The 20,051-nt window shown below is 51.0% G+C and overlaps 1 protein-coding gene across 12 annotated transcripts in view; it reads left to right on the forward strand.

Moving 5' to 3' along the window:
- Positions 1-20,051, forward strand: part of EPB41L1 (erythrocyte membrane protein band 4.1 like 1) — a 154,594-nt gene that overhangs the window by 116,872 nt on the left and 17,671 nt on the right. For 7 of the 12 annotated variants that reach the window (XR_010921026.1, XM_067554429.1, XM_067554428.1 and 4 more), the window contains 5 exons: positions 687-862; positions 3,204-3,352; positions 4,673-4,708; positions 7,404-7,595; positions 9,908-10,006. Coding sequence is in view for 11 of the 12 variants with exons in the window: in XM_067554429.1 (XP_067410530.1) it covers positions 687-862; positions 3,204-3,352; positions 4,673-4,708; positions 7,404-7,595; positions 9,908-10,006 (652 nt within the window). In the remaining variant the exon portion in view is untranslated. The remainder of the gene's footprint in view (positions 1-686; positions 863-3,203; positions 3,353-4,672; positions 4,709-7,403; positions 7,596-9,907; positions 10,007-20,051) is intronic. The other 5 variants (XM_067554433.1, XM_067554438.1, XM_067554436.1 and 2 more) reach the window with 3 other exon arrangements.

Genomic DNA, 20,051 nt, shown 5'->3' on the forward strand with positions numbered 1-20,051 from the left:
GCGGCTGCTGCTGTGTAGTGGGTGGCTGTGGTGCTCCCCAATCTGCTGCAGGTGCCTGGAGCTGCGGCTGCTTCTCAGCTTCCAGCCAGCCCCCTTTGGCTGCTTTCGAAGCTGGTAAGAACTGCCCAGGCAGGGGGACCCGGCTCCGGGGTCGGCAAAGCGCTCAGGGAGCAGCCACCTCAGGGGGAGGAGGGCACGCAGTCCCTAGCTACCCCCGTCCTGCACTCTGAGCTACCCTCTGAGTGGTTTTCACATTTTCTGAGCTGAGCCCCTCCCTTTGGGTTGTCTCCCAAGCCAGACAGGCTGGGTGGTGTTCTGAGGTGAGGCAGGAGGTGGAGGTGGTGCTGGCGCCCCCCCCAGATATAGAAATCAAACTACGCCTGTGTTCAGGTCACACACTGAGTCTGTAGCAGTGGCAGGAATTGAACCCAGGTGTCCTGAATTGCAGTCTGATGCCTACCCACAAGGCCAAACTGGGTCAAACTGAAAATGAATTGTTTTTCAAAATTATTGGCTAATTGAAAAGTTTAAAAAAAAAATTCATTTGGGGGCGAAGGACCCATTCTGTTCTGTCCACAGTTTTGAGCATTTTTTTAACATTTTAAAATTTTTCCTAAATAATGTTAAAGGAAATTTCTAAATGAAAAGTCGCTGGCAACAAAAATATTGAAACGTTCCACTTGCAGGCTGGTGTCCCCGGAGCCACCCCCAAAGGGCTTCCTGGTGATGGGCTCCAAGTTCCGCTACAGCGGGCGAACACAGGCCCAGACCCGCCAGGCCAGTGCCCTGATTGACCGGCCTGCGCCGTTCTTCGAGCGCTCCTCCAGCAAACGGTACACCATGTCTCGCAGCCTCGACGGAGGTACGCCCCAAATTGGGGAGGGGGAGGGAGATTGGTTCACTGATGGGAATGGGGAGGGCAGCCTTAGACAAAGGGGCCATGTGGGCGAGGGGTGGCTGGGCTCTGGCACTGCAAGCTCGCAGCTTCCTGCTGCTGCTTTCGAATCTTGGGCGTCAGGGGGTTAGCTCTCAGGAAGCTGGGAGATTGGTACTGGCGGGGTACAGCGGGCAAACATTGCCCCCACCGTGCTGCCAGTTCCCCATCCTGGCCCGCAGCTTCTCTTCCCAGCTCTGCCGGGCCTCCCTAGTCCTGACCTGCACCCCTCCAGCTATTCCAGCCCATGTCTCCGTCACTTCTCACTCCAGCACTGCGGCTTCACTCACTGTGCCAGTGCTAGGTGTGCATGCAGATCTGCCAATGCACCGAAAGTGTTTTAAACCCTCCCAGACCAGACAGGGCCTCGACTGACCCTTGGTGCTAGGCTCTTTCTGTCCCATTAATAGACAGAGTTGGGCTAACCACCAGATCCTCCGGCATGGCAGCTTTCTCCCCCTAGCCCTTCCGCTGAGCTCCTCCCTCCTTACCCTGTCCCCTCCCTTGGGTCGCTCACATGCAGTGTTGGGCTCTAACTGGGGCAGAGGATGCTGACATGCTGCATCCCTCTTAAACCCCCCAGCCTCCAGCACACCTCCCAGGCCAGCAGTCCCAGCTGATTCCCCTCCACATCTCTCTTTGAGCTGCATGGACAACAGTGGATGTAGCCCTCCTGGGCTGGCTGGACAGACCTTATGCTGCTGGGCGAGGGGCTTGCAGAATGGTGGGGAAGAAAGAGGGCAGTAAAGGGAGGGGGACTGAGGCAGGACACCAACCACTCCTCACCCCTATTCAGCCAGCCATTTAATCCAGATGCTGCTGGTGGCAAAGATCTGGCCTAACGCAGCCAGGCAAGTCCCAAGGGCTATTTAAATGCCTGTTCAGCAGAGGGCATGAGGAATGCCTTAGCTAAAACTCACGGCAGGAGGGTGGGATCCAAGATCTGAAGAAGGCCTTTTCCTCCTCAGACTACCCTGATCTCCTGAGCGCTCCCTCCCGGTATTTAGCTGGCTTGGGGATTTGAATACTCCTTCTGGTGGGGTAGGGAACGTCCCAGCCTGGAGAAGGTGACCTGCCAAAAGATAATGGGGAAAGCCCTCTTTGCGGGGGAATCTGCTGACCAGGGATTTGTCCATGGAGCTGTTTCCAGTGGACATCACTTCTGGGGATTTTAGGCACAGACCTAAGCTTGCAAAGGCTGATGCACTTTTGGGCAGCATGTCATAGAATCATAGAAGATCAGGGTTGGAAGGGACTTCAGGAGGTCATCTAGCCCACCCCTGCTCAAAGCAGGACCAACCCCTGCAGAGGCTATTGCAAAGGCATCAGAAGGTAGAGCAGGTTCTGGGGTGATTGCATCCAGGCCAGGCACCCTGCTACCAGCGAGATACTGACACGCTGGAAAGAGAGCAGGATGATCAGAGAGCTTGAGATACTGGATTTAGAGGAAAGGATAAATGAGATAAATGGGCAGGATTCACCCCAGCCCTGCACCTTGGATCAGTTACCCCAGCGCAGAGTGGATGTAAAACCCTCTTGTTCTGATTTAGCAGCACCCGCTTTGTACACATTTCACAGGGGCATAAGTGACAATGCAAAGTACAGGTGTAGCAGACTCGCATCCAATTTGTCTGACTCCGCTAGAGCTCGGGCTCAGATGTTTAATGGTATTTGGGCATTGCTCTTCTCAGTGTTGCTATGCCTAACTGGTTCATGTGCCTGAGTCCTGTGGACTTCCAGTGAGACCTGGACTAAATCAGCTAGGCGTTGCAGCACCGAGCAGAGCAGTGTCTAAATAGCTTTCCAAATCTGGGCCTAAAGTCTTGCCTAGATTAGGGGGAAGGTGCTTTTTTCAGCTGAGCGAGCTCACCGTGGTTGCAGACCTCACTTGGTGGAGTTAAGCTAGCCCAGTTACCAGTCTAGGCAAGGCCAGTAGGGCAGTGTGAGAATGGCTCCACAGTGAAGAGTTTATACCTCAAGGAGGGAGAAGAATGGGAGGGAAGAAATCAAAGGAAAACGTGGGCTGGACATCAGGGCAGTACCCTTGCTATAGAGAGCTGTGGGCTGTGGAATTGTCTCCTAAGGGAAGGGTGGAAACCTTGTTGCCTGGGATGTTTTAGACAAGGCTGGTCATAGCCATAGGAGAATATCTGTAAGGACCAGGTCTGCACTGGCTGTGGCTGGGGACGGTGTGGGGCTAGCGAGGCCCATCTCGATCTCTTCCACTTCTCACCCCTGCGATCTGTGCGTTCTCCTCTGCACCCTGTAGAGTTCTCGCGCCCAGCCTCCGTCAGCGAGAACTATGACGGAGGGACGGAGTCCGAGAGGCGGGATGAGGACAGCGAGTACGATGGGAGGCGACGGTCCGAGGTGGAGGATGAGGAAGTGACGACCCCGACGAAAATCAAGGAGCTGAAGGTATAGGACACGCTGGGCGGAAACTATGAGGATGTCAGGGGTGAGGCCATGTTGAGGCTGGCTTAGAGGGATGCCCCCTACATAGATTGGCCAGGGCAACCCCCAGCCTGCACCTGGAGAGAGAAGGACCCCCAGGGTGCTAGAGACATGGGCGCAGGTGCTCTGAACCCCAGAGGGGAGGAGCTGCCTCCCACAATCCATGTCTGCCACACAGCGGTGTCGATCCCTGCTGGGAGATGCCAAGACCTCCCCGTGGGGCTCTGTGGCTGGCACGGGTCCTGAGATACCTGCTTCTGACCCCCTGTACTCTAAAGGTATGGGCTCTCCCATCTTCGTCTGGGAAAGGGACTCTCTTCCTTTCCTTGCTCAGCTGCATGGGGAGCCTCCTGGCTTTGTTAATCCGCCTGGGGCCCACCCATGAGATGTCTCCCATACAGCTGACCAGGGAGGGCTTTCCCAGCGGGATTCCCAGGGGGTCTCATGGGGAATCTGCCAGGCTCTTAGGTGATGGGAGAGAAGGAGACCCACCCTAGGTATTTCCAGAGCAGCTCTGCTGGCCTCACGGCTGCACTGCTCAGTCTGGGACAGGGAGCAGCTCCCCCTCTGACGTGCCTGGAAGGTGCAGTGCACTTTGCAGCTGCCGTTGGGGAGAGGCAGAGCATTTCGGAGGTGGCCACTGTCTGAGTGGGGGGAAGTCTGGGGCAGGGAACGGCAGAAACACTTGAGCTCTCTGCCCGGCCTACATGGGAAGGGCACGTAGCCCTGACCAAGGAACTGAGCGCTGTCCACTTTCCCAGTCCTCCTCCCCTCCACATGCACTGCACATGCAGACACACGCACTGCACATACACTGCACACACAGACAGCCATTGACACCAGATACACACCTACAAATACATCTGCTCGCGCAGACACACACACACACTGTCATACGCTATCCTTGTAACACCAGTTGGGTCTTCGGGGAGGCATCCAGCCCTGTGACCTGTCTCTATCTCCACTTCTCAGGGGCTGCCAGGCTCCCTCCCTTCCTCAGCTCCCCCTGCCCCACCCCACCAAGCTGAACCGGGGGGTGGGTTTTCTGAAGTTCCACATCAGCTCGTGACTAAAACCTAGTCTTATCAGCAGGCCACTGCTGTGGGGAAGCTCACACGGCAGGAGTCCCAGCTGGCACTGCTAAGGCACCACTGTGGGGAAGCCCATGCTGTTGTTGTTGCCCCTGGCATTGCCCAGGGTCCTGTATTAAACTGAATGTGATGTATGTGACAAGTATCTGTGACTGACCGTGCCGGTTACTTTCACCCCTCTTTTTGCTGCCAGCCGGAGCAGGAAACCACCCCCAGGCACAAGCAGGAGGTATTCTTTCTCTGGAGCATCTTACTGCCCATTGGTGCATCGCATTATCCATCTCCTTTAAAACAACAAGCACCCCACCCTGCATCCCCCCATCCTGTGTGTCACCCTATTTACTGGAATACAAGATGCACCCAATCATCAGTGGGGAGCCTCCCGCTCTGGAGACTTGTCAGATGAACCCAGTGGCCAAGCACACAGACGCTTCCCCCAAAGCACGAGCTGCATCTTCTATCCCATTAAGTAAGGCAGCTCCCATCGCCTCGTGTGTGTGAGCAAGAGCTCTCCCAAGGCACTGCCACTGGGTCACTGTCATTGGGATGTCTTGGCGACTGCTCTCTTCACTGACTCCTCTACATCTCCTTGTGTCTCGTCTCTCTGTCCAACCCCCTCCCTCCGGGCCCGGCTCTCTCTGGCAGAGCAGAATGAGATACACCCTCTCAACCCCATGATTTCCAGTTTGTCACGTAATTTCCATGCCAGCCCCGCTCAGAACACTCCATGGTGGCTCCTATTGGGGCTCTTTCATTCCATGGACGAGGCATGGGGCAGCATGGAGAGATGCTGCCCCACAGTGAGGCGTTATTTCAAATACGAACCCTTGTGCCAGCAGAGCTGTTCCCCGGGTTCCTCTCCAGCACTGGCCTCCAGCAAGTCCCTTGAGATCTTTCTTTGTCTGTTTCACCCGTCTGTTAACGGGGAGCAGGAGGACTAGTGAGAAATGCTCTTGGAAAGATGGGTCTTGCTAGGGAGGGTTATTGCCTGGTTCAGGATCAGCTCAGAACCACACGCTGCTCTTGCCACGTCTTTGCTGGAGGTCTGTGAGGGTAATTAACCATTGGAACAATTTACATGTGGATGTGGTGGTCTTTAAATCAAGACGGGGTGTCTTTCCAAAAGAGATGCTCTAGCTAAAATCCCTGCCATCACCACCCAACACAAGAGCAAGCCCCTTTGGTGCGTGATCTGCTGTTCAGCCCGAGCTGGTTGGTTTATTTTCCCAGCTCCTGCAGGTGCCTGGTCCTGGTCCCCCTACAGCCTGTCTCATCTCTCATTCCTTTCTGCATGTTCCATGTGCCATTCTCCATCTCTGTCATGCCCACCCCAGCCACATCTTGTGCTAGCGATAAGCGAACCTCAGGATGACTGGTTCTAGGCTGCAGACAACATTCTGGATTCTTATCCTAAACTTCGCTGAGCCTCTTGGGTCTGCAAGTTGGCTGGACTTCTCACGAGAATGGCCTTTCTCAGGCGTCTTGGCTCTTGGAGTCCTGCACAGAACCCAGGAATATACAGGCTGCTACAGGAACTAAAAATAAGGGCAAGGAAGAAGTTTATCTGAACCTTTTTGAACCACCAAACAGGTTTGAGTTTGGGGCAAAAATTGGGGTTGGTTCTTGTTCTTTTTGAATAAGTTCGCTCATCCCTAGTGCAAAAGTAGGGGGTCTCACAACCCTCCTGATGTCATGAAAGGGATTGGCTCTGCAATAGAGATTGGGCCTGAATCAGTACGTGGGCTTGAACACCCTTGAGCTGTTATCTTTGTAGTGGGCCAAACCCAAACCACATCTCTAGACACCCTAGCACTCTGGGGAAGGCAAGTCCAAGTTTGGACCAATCGCCATAATTAAGTTCCCGGGAAGCCTTATGGAAATTCCAGTAGAACATTTTCAACAGGTTCCAGCTACCAACTATGTGCAGTAGATTGGAACAGAACTGCTTTCCTGGCCTGCGGGTGCCAGGGGTGTTCATGCCTGATGACTAGGGCCCTACTAAATTCATGGTCCATTTTCATATATTTCATGGTCATAGCATTTAAAAATCTTGAATTTCACGGTTTTGGATATTTAAATCTTAAATTTCACAATGTTGTAACAAAGCACGAATGTGTATTTAAAAATGGCGAAATATAAACATGTAAAGCCCTTAAGACTCAGCATATCTCAAACTGGAGGTCCTGACCGATAAGGGGGTCGCAAGGCTATTGTAGGGGGGTTGCGGTATCGCCACCCTTACTTCTGTGCTGCCTTCAGAGCTGGGCGGCTGGAGACCAGCAGCTGCTGGCCGAGCACCCAACTCTGAAAGCAGTGCAGAAGTAAAGGTGGCAATACTGCCACCTGCCCCCTGCAATAGCCTTGTGACCCCTTTTTGGGTCGGGACCTCCAGTTTGAGAAACACTGTGCACTTTTGTAAGCTTTTACCCTCTAGTATAGGGTAAAAGTTCACAAAAGACCAGATTTCACGGGGGTGACCAAAGTTCATGGTCCATGATGCATTTTTCACAGCCATGAATTTGGCAGGGCCCACTGATGACCTCCCAGCAGAAATCAACAGATGCCAGCAGAAGCCAGTAGAGACTAGAGATATCTGGACTTCCAGTAGGGAATGGAAGTGACTCCTCTTTGAGTCCCATCATTCCGCTAATGAGAATCATCTAGGATCGGCCTCGTCCTGGTCTGACATTTGGATCCCAGGGCTTTAGGATGGGAAAGGGGCTCATTGATCAGTACCAGGAAGTGTGTGTAAGCTCTGCCATTCACTTTCAGCTGTGCCCTGAAGCTGCCCTAGTCTGTGGGGTGATTCCCAGCAAATTTGGCTCTTGAGATCCCAAACTCAGGCTCAGCATGAAGCAGGCTCTCCCTTCCCGCTGCGATCCGATCTCTGCCTCACTAGTTACCTTCCCGTCTCCCTCCCATAGTTTTTAGACAAACCAGAAGATGTTCTGCTAAAGCACCAGGCCAGCATCAATGAGCTGAAGAGGACGCTGAAGGAACCCAACAGCAAGCTGGTTCACAGGGACCGGGACAGGAGGCTGCCTTCATCACCAGCCTCTTCCTCCCCCAAGAATGAGGATGAGACGCCAAAGGGGACCCCGGAGAAGGCCAGTGAGGTTCGTTCTGTCCAGTCTGTTTTCTGAAGGGGGTTTTCTGTTGATTGGTGTGTGTGGTCCTGTGGGTGGTGAGTGTAGTTCGTGCCCCTGGGGTGCCTGTGCTACCCAGGAAAGAGCTCAGTGGGCTCTGAGTAAAGGGTGTGCACATGGCAGCAACCCCGTTGGCCTCCGAATTTGAGCTCTTCCCTGGCCCTTGCAGTCAGGCACTGCTTGCCCCCATGCCCAGGCGTTTGAGTGGGGCCTAACCCCCATCCTCCTCATGCAGATGCTGCTGCTTCAGTACTTCTAACCCTAACCCCTTCCTGTCCCTGGGATTGGCTAACCTGGCTCCATTGCCCCTCCCCTGGGCTGAAGCCAGTGCGCCTATCTGACCCCGACAGGGGTCTTGCCTCTTCCTTCCTATCATGATGGCTTCTCTGCTTGCTTCGCCGATGCCTGCAGAGGAGTCAGACCTGAGAACTGTCTATGGCTGATGTCCCCCTGCTTGCAGCGTAGAAGGAAGTGAACGCACAATGCCAGCTGAGTTGTCGCTGGTGCCAGTGTGCAGTTCTGGGCTGGATTCTGCACGCATCCTCCATGTGTGACGTAGAGCTGAGATGCCAGTTCAATCGGCTCGCTGGCATAGGCGGGGCAGAGGCTGGCTGTTTCTGGCTGATGAGCAGGGTTTCCGGCGCTCCCTGCTCCAGAGGTGTTAGTGGGGTGTGGCAGGGCTCCCCGGCTCTGTGCTCACTGAGTGACGCTCCGTTCTGTCCGCGTGGGAGCACAGGAGATGGCTCTGCAATGCTGGGATCTTGCACACAGCCCTTGTGGTGTTAGGTGGACGGAGCTGCAGATGCCATGGCATGTTGAGGCTAAGCCCTGTTTGGGCTGCGACCCAGAGATGAGGAAGGGCAGGTGAAATCAGTGGGCACTGTGCTCTGCCGAGGGCTGTCCTGCCGGCAGCTCCCATAGAGGGGCAATAGTTTGGGCATGTGGAGAAGCAGCATGAGGTGGGCTGGGAGGGGGAGACTGGCTTTGAGGGGGAGATGTGGTTGAAAAGCCACAGGGGGAGTCTGGGCTTTGCAAGTAAAGAGTGCCACCTGCCGTCAGCTTCAAACATTGACTCCCTCAATTCCTGACTGAGGACAGGAGACACAAGCAGCACTGAAATGACAAGGCCCTCTCTCTCAGTCCCCCCTCCCTGCCCCAGTTGAATGGCCTGCTTTATCCTGGGTTGGATGCCTGTGGGCTGCTTTGTCTGTACAGCGCCGTGCACGCCGGTGGAGCTGTATCAATGCTGATCATAGCCATAGTGGGGCTGGCGGTGCCCGGCCCTTCAACCTGGAGATGGGGAAGGGTTCTCTGAGCAAGTAGCCTGGACAAGCCTCATGCTGCAGGGGCCAGGCCCGGGAGGCCAGGCCCGTTGCTGTCTCAGCTGACTGAGGTTGGAGAGCAGCAGTGGGGTCAGGAACGGGCGTTTAACCCAGGCTAAGGAGGTTTTATGGCCTGAGATGCCTCTGACTTGGGCTCCTCATATCTACTGCTGATTGCAGGCAGATCCCAGCATTGGGGCGCGTCGGGGAAGATTTGGGCACCTGGTGAGGTTGGGTCAGCAGTGAGGGTGGCTGAGGGGATGTTGGCACGAGAAGGGAGGCAGCCTGGAGAATTATCAGCCATACCCGTCTTTACCCCTTGCCTTTGGGCTCCGTTTGTTGTCGAAAAGCAAAACTTCCAGCTGGGGCCTTCTCCCCCGAGCTTCCACCTGGCATCTCCCTTCCTCAGGGGTTACTGCAGAAGCCTCGCTTCTCCTACAGCCTCCCTCTCCCAGCAGCTTCCTGCAGCTCTTTAAGGGGAACCCCTGTCCCCTTCTGAGCTAGATCTGAGGAGTGAACAGGGCTGCCTAGCCTCAGGCTTCGAGCCTTTAGTGGGGCAAGCCCCCGTTCCAGAGTAGCTGTCAGGGAGAGGGCTCTGCAGCTATGAGGGTGCTTGTCACTGGTGGGGGAGTAACCACCTGCAGATCAGCCCCTCTAGCGCTTAGCCCTGACACTACCCGGGGGGTGCTGGGCTAGATGGCTGTGCCTGGGCTCAGACTGGTGTGAGCTGAGGGCAGAGGAAGGAGTGTACAGCTCAGCAGCTCTGCAGTCACTGGCGCAGAGGGGAGATGAGAATGTTAAACAAATGGATACAGCCCAAAGCCCCAGCTGGGGACTGCAGAGCTGCAATATTCATGATCCTCATTCATTCATCCATTTATTCATTCGTTCTCTCTCTCTCTCTCTCTCTCTCTCCCTCCTTCCTGGCCTTGGGTGCTTGGGCTTCCCTTGCTGAATCAGAGGATAGAAGAGGATTCCCTAGAAGAATTTTCAGCCGAGCACGGAGCTGCCTTGTCCATGGAATCTTTCACCCAGAAAATCCTTGCCTCTTCTCCTGAGGTTATCATCAGCCTTTCCATTTCTCTCTCTTTCCCCCACCCCCTCTTTGTCTCCATTTGTAGCCCCTTGTGTAATCCACCTCTGGGAAGGTTTCCTGCCAATGCACCAGTCAGCTGCTAAAGGGGCATATTCTGAACTGGCTCTCCCATCGTAAGCCAGTGATGAGGAGAGGAGGAGGAGGATTAAAGGCATAGACAGGTCCTGCACTGATCTCTGGAACAGGTGTGGCTGCGGTATTGATGAGGGAAGCTAAGCAGTGAGGTTGAGCAGTTTTTCCATTATACCATTTAGGCTACGGTGTTGAAGCTGGTAATCGAAGCAGAGTTGGGACTAGTCAGTAGTTGGATAGGAACCCTCGAAGGAAATCAGGTGTGCAGAAGTGGTGCTGGTAATTCACCAGGGGGTTCTCTTTATGCCAGTGACCCAGGACAGAGCTAGGTGCTGTTCTGGAGCCGCAGGTGCATGTTTCCTTAGACATGCAGACCAGTCATCCCTAATGATCCCTGAGCGTTTTTCTCAGTAGAGAAGGTGCTAATCCTGATGTGCTGGCCAAAGACCAGTTTGGGTAATTACGGTACATTCTACCCACTTAAAGCTCCTCTGCATTTGCATTTGATTGTGGCGACTTTCTTCACCTCCCGTCCTAAAGTGTTGGGTAGGGTTGTTGCTATGTGCTTTTAAACAGTTGCTGCTCTGCTCCCAGGGGATGGCTCCATTTGGGTGATGAGTGACATGATGTATATTGGGCCAACACCTGCAGACCCTGTTTTTACGCAGTCCTTATTCAGACAAAGCTTCCATTCCAGAAAAGGGGGTTTGCCAGAGTACAATCTGAGCAAGGCCTAGGGTTTGACCCACCATTTGTGAAACACAGTGGGGCCTTTCTGGGTGAAGGGCGTTATAAGAACACATGGGCTATGCCCATCATTCTCCAAGGGTCCATTAATTGGAGGGCCTCATGTGTTAGGAACTCAGATGCCACGGGGATGGGCATGGTATAGAACAGAATAAAACACGGGACAACTCCTGTCTGTCTGTCTTAGCTGTCATAGGTAGTTACATGGTCCCCGTCACTATAGTGTCTGAGCATCTCACCATCTTTAACGTAGTTACCTTCACAACACCCCTGTGAAGTAGAGCATTGCTACTACCCCATGTTGGGGCCTGATTTCCAGAGGCCCAGAGCACCCACTTCTTCACCTCAAATGGAGTTGCTGCTGCCTCTCGGCACTGCTGCCTATCAAGCCATTGGCATGTCAAGTCGGGCACCCCCAAATCAGTATATGCTTCTGAAATATTTGTTTTATACCTATAGTAAACCCCTGTAAAAGAGAGCTCCCCCCCACATACTGGAGCGAGTGCCCCAGTGGAATCCAGCATAGCCTCACCCACAGGTGGTTGCCCTTCTGGGAGGGAAATGAGTCTGTTGGTGCCGCTACTTTTTATGTTTCTCATGTGGTATCGATTTCTTGGTCTGGTGAGGTGGGGTGTGCATAGGGGAAATGTTACCAGGGAACTTTCCACCAGGCAGAAGAAAACCAGACTACAAAAATGGTTCCCCTAACATGAGTTGTTCTGTCCACACAAGTGAGAGTGAATGAGGTTCTAGCGTGGTTAGGGCAAAGCTGTGCTTAAACGTCATGATTTCTGCCACCTAGACGGGTCCAAAGTGGAGCTGAGACACATGTTCTGATTAACCCCTCCCGAGACGAGGGGAGAAGATGTGAGGCTAAGCCAGTCAGTGCTTGGAGCCGGGAGAGGGGATGGCTGGGGTCTTTGGACCCTGTTAAGATATGGCTTAGCAATGGTGAGCTTCGGGATGCTGTCCATCAACTCAGGTCTTGGCAACCCCTGGCGACCTGGCAGGTTGTGACTGTTTTTGGAAATTGTTTTCAAGCACTACTACAACCGAGCATAATTACAGCCTGCTTTGCATCCACCTCTAATGTGGTTACCAATCGCCCTGCTGAGAAACTGCCCTCTGGCCCCGCGGGGGCCAGCATAGCTGGTAAAACCTCCTATCCTCCGTGGACAAGTGTGTTGGAAAAATATGTTGGGAGCACAAGGCTGAGCAGCTGTCTCTGAATCTGATTGTGTCTAGCACTGTTCAAGCCATAGAGAGGACTGGGCCATAAACAGAGTCACACGTAACAAAGTACAGTTGCAGAGGAGCCCACAATAGCAGGACAGAAGAGGCTGTAATTAAATAGCTCTGTTTTGGAGAAGAAAGGGGCTCAGTTTCTGTTGCTCTGTCCAATCAAAGAACCCTGACTGGACAGGTGGATGCCTCATCCCAGTTAGTACTGCCTCTAATTATCTGAAAGCTGCTCTGGATTTTCCCCCATCTTCCTTCCCCAAGGTGTATGTAATTGTCTCTGTATCCAGCTCACCAACTGCAAGAGCATCTAAGCCAAGAGATCCTCTGCCCCCTGCTAACTCAGAACAGCGCACCAAGGCAGATGTCCATATATAGGACTCATCACAACTGCCCGCTGGAAACAGCCTCTTAAAATCCTGGCAATGGCTGTCCAGTAAACCACAGGGGCAATGTTTTCCAAGGGCCTTGCTAATGGTACATGCTGAATTTGTGCAAAGAGGGTCACTCCGGCCATGCAAGTGCAGGAGGTTGTGTATGCCAAAAGGATGCACTGGCAGATATGCAAGTGCAGGCCTTTGGGAACGTGGGCGTAATTGTCTTTCTGGATTTGGTGGCTGTTAGAAGAATAGCTAGGCAATGGGTTGGCTGTTAGAACATAAACAGCCAATGGCTTTTATTAGCAAAAGGACCTGATCCGCCACTGCCTTACTCCAGTTTGGCATCTTGAATCTCAGTAGTGTTACCAGCATAATAGTGGAGTCACACCATGGGGAATCCGGCCCAGAATTTTTGTTGTTCAAGCAGGTTTGCACTGAAAAGGTCTGATCACCCCAGGAGAGGCTGGGAGGATCAGACTGATGCAGGCAGCATGGCAGCTTCCCCCATCAGTGCTGTGTTCTTCTGCATCCTGATGTTTTGGGGTGATTTATTTATTAAACATGTCCACACTTGCTACCTCTGTTCACCCCTAGAATGGAAATGGAGCTTGGACACAAAACCTCCATCACAGAGTTTGCTTTAAAAAAAAAAAACAAGAAAACCACCCCAACAGTGGAGGACCATAAAAGCACTGGAGTGCATTTAGCACTGTAACCTTTCATTCTGATTGTTGGGGGCATTTGGTGATTTGAAACACTCCAGTGCAGCACTGGACTGATTTCAAGTTTTGTTTTCTATTTGACTCCAAGTGTTTGTGGCTGGGAGTTGATGTATGGCTGCTGCAGCTTCGTCCTTGTGCAACCTGGGCACTTAATGAGCAACACTGAGTTCTTTAGTTTGGAGTGTGTTCAAGATGTGGATGGAAGCACCCCCGCCCCTGTGGTGCTCTGTACTTCCTTCTCTCCTTCCCCCCCTCCCATGGAGTCAAAGGTCCAAGTCCTCCTTGTGTTCCCCTCCCCCGAAACCCCTCTTCCCCCTTTATAGGATGTGAGTCTTTGTGTTCATGCTGTTTGTAAGGAACACTCGGGGCCAAGGGGCCACATCCTCTGTGGTGGTGGGATCTGTGGCAACAGCCAGGCAACCAAATGTGGCCTGATTGGCAAGGCTCCATCTCCAGTTAGATGGGGCTGCTTCTGTCACATGTGAGTGGATGCCAGTGGCCAGAGGGCCAGCAGAGCAACACCTCAGGTTGTCTCAGGAATGAGAATGAGTAACTAGTTCTCGCCTCAGTTCTGCAGAGCTCCTGTCAGGCTAGTTCTTTTTCTCATCCAGCTGGGCCTAGGAGATGGCAGACATGCTGGAGGGGACTGAGGGGAAAAGAACAAGCGTTGGTGAGGTCGTGCAACCTGGTCTGACCAGATCCCTCTGCTTTTCTTGCCACCCTCCTAGGTGCCACAGCTGTGGGCCATGGAGGTATCTGACAGCCTCATCAGAGGCCAGAGAGGAGCCATTGATCTTCTGCCGCAGGTTGGCTCTCCCCTGGGGTTGTTATTTTACCTTCTTTCTGGCCTGGTCTGTCTTCACTGAGGAATTCATGGTGATAAAAGCACAGTTGCAAAATCCTTCTGCCACTCATGCTAAGAGTGGCAGCACCTGCCACTGAAAGATCCATCATGAAAGCCACTTTGGACTTGTCAGCTCCACCTCCCTCTCCCCTGCCTACTGTTGTCTCATCTCCTAATGAGCCAGTTGAGTGACCTAGCTATTCCACATCTGACCCCAGCTGCCACCTGCTACGTGGCCCAGCCAAGCCTGACTTCTCTGTCTCAGACTGCCTGCAGAAGCTTTCTGAAAGTCACAGCAAGCTGCCAGGGCAGCAGGGCAGAGGAGGGTTTGCCCAGGAGACACACTGAGTCAGAGCATCCTCTAGGTAGGCAGTGTTCCTAGCGAGGGCCAGCCAGTGTTTTTAAAGCTGCCCTCCTCTGACAGAACACCCAAGGGAGGGTGCTAGTGCAAAAACCCCCACCCCCACTTCCAGGCGCAACTCACCAGGGCTGTAACTGCCCCAGCTGGTGCAAGTACAGGGGGAGAAATGAGCTTTCTGTCTGTCCAAATCCCCATGGCCTTATCCAGCATTTTCTTCCTTTCGCTTTCCTTTTGTTTTTCTCTCCCCCTTGCCAGTTTTCTTTCTCTGTTTCTCGCTCGCTCTCTTCCTTCTCCTTCCCTCTTTCTGCAGTTAGTATTTCTGGCTTAGGTTTCCACCTTCTGGTCTGAATGACACAACGTGACTAAGCTGTACACTGTTCAACACAACCACACAGTGCTATCTCCCCTGCCCCTATCAGTGCCCACCAGTACCCAGGCCCATAGTGGATACAGTAGTTTCCACTCATTTTAGTTCAGGTCTCTTTCCGACTCACTCTTTTCTCCATTGGAAGAGGAGCAGTGCAACCAACTGCAAATCTTTTGGTTCTGAAATTGGCTGTTTTGCGCTGCAGAAAATCAACATGATCTGTCTTACGAGACACCATCCCAGCAGCAGCCCAGCCTAGGGCACACCATTTCTCTGTGTTCCACTAATGTAGACTCAGCCTGTCCCACAATACATACACTGTGCTGGAAATATACTGCAATGTAATCCATATCCCAGCACAGGCTCACTGTAGCATACTACACTGAGCAAACCAGTTGCTGCCTAAGATGCTGCACTGTTTTGGTTCAGCTGCAACCTAATCCATTATCTGTTATAATGTGCTCGAGCAAAGCAGTATTCTGACATCAGAGAATACATACCAACTGAGAGATTTAAATAAACATACCTGAGGTCTTGCCTCTCTGTATGAGCAGTACAAATCCCACGACATAGGAGGAGATGTTAGCGGGGCTTCCTTGTTCAAGAAAATTCCCATCCTCTTGCTGTTGCATTCCAGTGGGTTATTTTCCACCTTCCATCCCAGCAGTGCTGCGTGTATTCAGCTTGTAAAGTGTTTAGTTGTCCTGTGAGATGAAAAGTGTAAAATGTAGTACCTGTATACTAATTATAATAATAATCAGAGCTGTCAAATGATTTTTTAAAATCGCAATTGTGAGATTAAAAAAACAGTCGCAATTAATCGCAGTTTTAATCACACTGTTAAACGATAATGGAATACTTATTTAAATTTGTATTATAAATATTTTTGGATGTTTTTCTACATTTTTAAATATTGATTTCAATTACAACACAATACAAAGTGTAAAGGGCTTACTTATATTATTATTTTTTGTTACAAATATTTGCACTGTAAAAAAGAGAGTGCAATTTAGAAGTCGAAGCGTAGAGGGGCATACGAACGTTTAGCATATCTGGCATGTAAATACCTTACTACACTGGCTACAACAGTGCCATGCGAATGCCTAATTTCACTTTCAGTTGACATTGTAAATAAGAAGCAGGCAGCATTATCTCCTGTAAATGTAAACAAACTTGTTTGTCTTAGCGATTAGCTAAACAAGATATAGGACTGAGTGAACTTGTAGGCTCTAAAATTTTACATTGTTTTGTTTTTGAGTGCCATGATGTGAAAAAAATCTACATTTGTAAGTTGCACTTTCACGATAAAGAGATTGCACTACCGCTACCGTACTTGTATGAGATGAATTGAAACATACTGCTTCTTTTCTGTATCTTTTTTCAGTGCAAATATTTGTAATAAAAAATAATAATATAAAGTGAGCCCTGTACACTTCGTATTTTGTGTTGTAACTGAAATCAATACATTTGAAAATGTAGAAACACATCCAAAAATATTTATAATACAAATTTAAATTGGTATTCCATTATTGTTTAACAATGCGATTAACACTGCGATTAATCGTGACTATTTTTTTAAATCTAGTTAATATGTTGTGCGTTACCGCTTGAGCTAACAGCGATTAATTGACAGCCCTAATAATAATTAAGAATGATCTGGCAGTCTACTCCACTGTGTGTAACAGATCTACACAGCCTAAATGCACGGTGTTGAATAGCAAATATCTTTCCATGTCCCTGCTGAAGGATGCTAACTATTTGCAGTATACTGTAGTTTGTGGTACTGCCCTTCTTTGGTCCTTATGCAGTGCTTGTGGCTATCCCAGCTGTCGTGACCTGAATCCTTGTTTTTCTAGATTGTATTTCGTTTTGCTAGAAACTCAGATAAGTTGTTGTCTCCGGCTTTTCTGGAGAGCTGGGAAATTAGGGGAAGAGCTAACTGCAGTCCATGCTCATGTGACTTGGTGTGCCAGTACCAAACTGTCCCTAGGTGTCAAGGATGTCTAGGGAGTGGTGTTATCTTGGGACCAAAAATTTGGGTATTGACTCGGGGTCGCAGACCTTGGCTAACTGTGTGGTGGGCTCTGTCTCAAAGGAGAAGGAGCTCTATAGACAGATTGAATTAGCATAGACACAAACGCTCTTGAACAGATGTGATGCTTTCTGTCAAACAAGTGTGGCAAAAGTCAGGGACAGAGGAGGAAATCAGAGATTTCAAGCATAGTTTAAAACATTCTCACTGTACATAAAGTCCTGTACCTACTTCTCCTTTGAAAATCTTCTGTGAGGTTCTACAAAGTTTTGATTGGCTTTGGAAGCAGTCTGAGCTGTAGTATGCTGATAGAGCTGAATATGGGTCAAATTCTCTCCTTGCTTAGCCCCGTGTCAATCTGACACGGCTGCATTGCAGCCAGGGTACATGGGCATAGCTCAGACCAGAGCTGGTTGAAAAATAGAGCATAATTTTCATGAACGTTTTCAAGAAAATGTCATGCTGTTTTTCATCTAAATTCAAAATATCAGTAAAAAATGCTGAAAGGTAGAATTTCAGCATCTTTCAACCAGTTCTATTCTACAGATGTTCAAAAGCATGGTGATAGATTTGCTAATATTTTAGCAGAAAGCTTAGACCTTTTTCTCCCCCTGTGATATTGCACATTTTTTAAAAAAATTGATCAGCTATAGCCAAAAGTAGAATTTGGCCCCAAACATTCAAAAAGGGGTAGGGGCCCAGCTCAATGAAAAGCTAAGCACCCTCTATTCCATCGATTTCAGCACCAATTGCACAGGATCAGGCCCCTCGATTTCAATACCTGCTATCAGATGGTTACTTGCCAGCGCCTTTATACACACATCTGCCTCAGTTGTTGCATGAGTGATAATGATTTAGTCAGTATCATGTAAATGCCAAGGCTCTTATTGCATAGCAGCCTTCTGTTACTTAACAAAATAGTGATCAGCTATTTAGGTAAACTATGTTTGATACTAACTCTTCTTGCTCCAATTGCAATACAGGATTCAGAGCATTGGGTATTTGTAGAGAGAGAAACTTCTAGGCTGGAAGAGCTCACTCTAGAGAAAGCTGTTGGAACCAAGAAAGAAGACGTATGCGCAGGTACTTCAGAGGAGCAAACAAGTGTGAGCTTCTCAAAAGTGGATATTGCAGTAGGGAAAGCCGAGGAAGCAGCAGCACAAGAGGAGCCAGCAAGTGTGAAACTGGACACCCGTGCAAGAGCCAAAATGATCGCTAGTCCAGAGGATTTTGAGTCTGTGTGGGAGGATGAAGTGTATGAGAGTGAAACCGGAGAAGAACCCCGTTTGGAGGTGGAAAGCCAGCCATCTGAGAATGGCGAAGAGCAGAAATCCAAGGAGGGAAAAGAAGAGGCAATCACTAGTGAACTTGAGCAACCAGCTGGCCCTTTGGAAAGCCAAGCCAAGCAAAGTCAGCAACCTGAAGATTCCCAAGCAGATGAAAGACCAAGGTCTGAGCCTTTTGGGCCAGAACCTCCAAAGGAAGAAAGCAAGGCTACCATGCCAGGGCCTGGGTCTGTCTCACCAGCTTCAGATAAGGAAGAGTCTAAAATACCTAGCCCGACCTCCGAAGGTGTTAGAGCTAAAGTGGAGTCTAGTGATGATGAAACAGAGTCTTCAGCTGCAGAGAGGGTCGTCTTCTTCGGAGCTATAGAGGGAGACAAAAAGGACAGTAAAAACCATCTCAGACTGGAAGAGGAAGAAAAGCCTTGCTCTGCTGAAAAAGAGGGACTGGGACCCAAACCAGACCTTTCAGATGAAAAAGGGAAGAGCTCTGAGCTTGAACCAGCATCTGACCTAACAGCTGTAAGGGGAAAGGACAAGTCCCAACCCACTTCCTCAGCAGGTGGTGAAGGAAAGTCAGAGACTGATGAACCAGGTATAGAATCAGATCAATATGAGAAGGTTCTGGAGCTTAGTAAGAAGACACACCCTATAGGACATTATATTGCAGAGAAGAAGGAAGAGGCAGCAGCACCAGAGGAAAAGAAGTCTGCTGGGTCAATAGGCAGTGAAACAAAACGTGGAGGTGAATCCAACTCATGCTCTTTAGCGAAGGAATTGAGGGAAAAGGACCTGCAAGAACCGATGACAGAATTAACGCTCGGTTCCCTCACCAGGGAAGGTGGAGAGACAGAGCTCTCTCAGCAGTGGGGCGAGAAGGACAGTGCAGCAGAAAGCTTCATCCTGGGAGAAGGCTTGAAAGGGTCAGAAAAGCAGGATATGGGGAAAGGGGAAGCGACTTTAAGTGTGTCAGGGACTGGAAGGGAAACAACTGAGCCGGGAGAAAAGGAAATGTCAAAAGTGGTTCTTCAGATGGCAACTGCAGAGATTAAAGCATCCCCTATGAGCCCCCCACAGCAGTATCCTCCCAGCACCAGAGAAAGTCCAGAGGAAGAGAAACGAAGCCACCCCACCATGGGTGAGCCGCCGCAGGATGCAGGCCCCGAGGCGGGTGGGGCGCCTCAGGAGAAAAAGAACAAAGGTCCTGCTCTGGGAAAGCCACACCAGTTCAAAAGCCCTTGTGTGGGCGAGCCACTGCAGGACACAGGCTTAAAGGGAGATAAGCCACCCCAGGACAAAGGCCCTGCCACAGACAAGCCACTGCAGGATAAACCCCGTTCAGAAGAAGCTGAAGCCTTCCCTACCTGTTCTCCTGTAAGAGGATCACCTCATGGGGACAAAGAATTGTCACAGCCTGTTGTTGCTATGGCGGAAGGCGGGAAACCTACCAACAGAAAACAAAAAACAGAGTCTGGGCCCTTGAAGTCCATTGCAGGTGGGGTGGAAGCCACATCTCAGGAGCCTGAGGAGGCACCCATGGAGCTGGCTTCACCCTTCCTCACCGCTGGCTGGCAGGGCTCGCTGGGACATGACAGTGTGATATATGAGAAAACCTCAGTGGCTTCTAAAATTAAGCTGTTTGAACAAGGTAGTGCTTGCAGCCAAGTCTCAGATGAGCGAAAAAGAGTGGCCCAAGAGCGGCCCCAGGACGGTGCTCTTGACACCAAGAGACCATCTAAACCAACAGAGGTGCAGACAGAGCCGCCACAGGCCACAGACCTAGCCATGTCTCCCACGCCCTCGGTCGCCTCTGATGGCAGAGCCAGGCATCCTGGGAAAGTGTCCGGTGTGGGATACCTAACCCCTGCGCAACGGGCAGCCACAGGAAAGCCTTCCCAGCCTCCGTCTTTGAAGGAAGATGTTTCCACGGATTCAGAGCAGGAAGGAGAAGATGACACCGG

The sequence above is a fragment of the Emydura macquarii genome, unplaced genomic scaffold, assembly GCF_026122565.2.
Source record: "Emydura macquarii macquarii isolate MOO-44397 ecotype Brisbane River unplaced genomic scaffold, CSIRO-AGI_Emac_v2 contig_1483, whole genome shotgun sequence".
NCBI lineage: Eukaryota > Metazoa > Chordata > Testudines > Chelidae > Emydura > Emydura macquarii.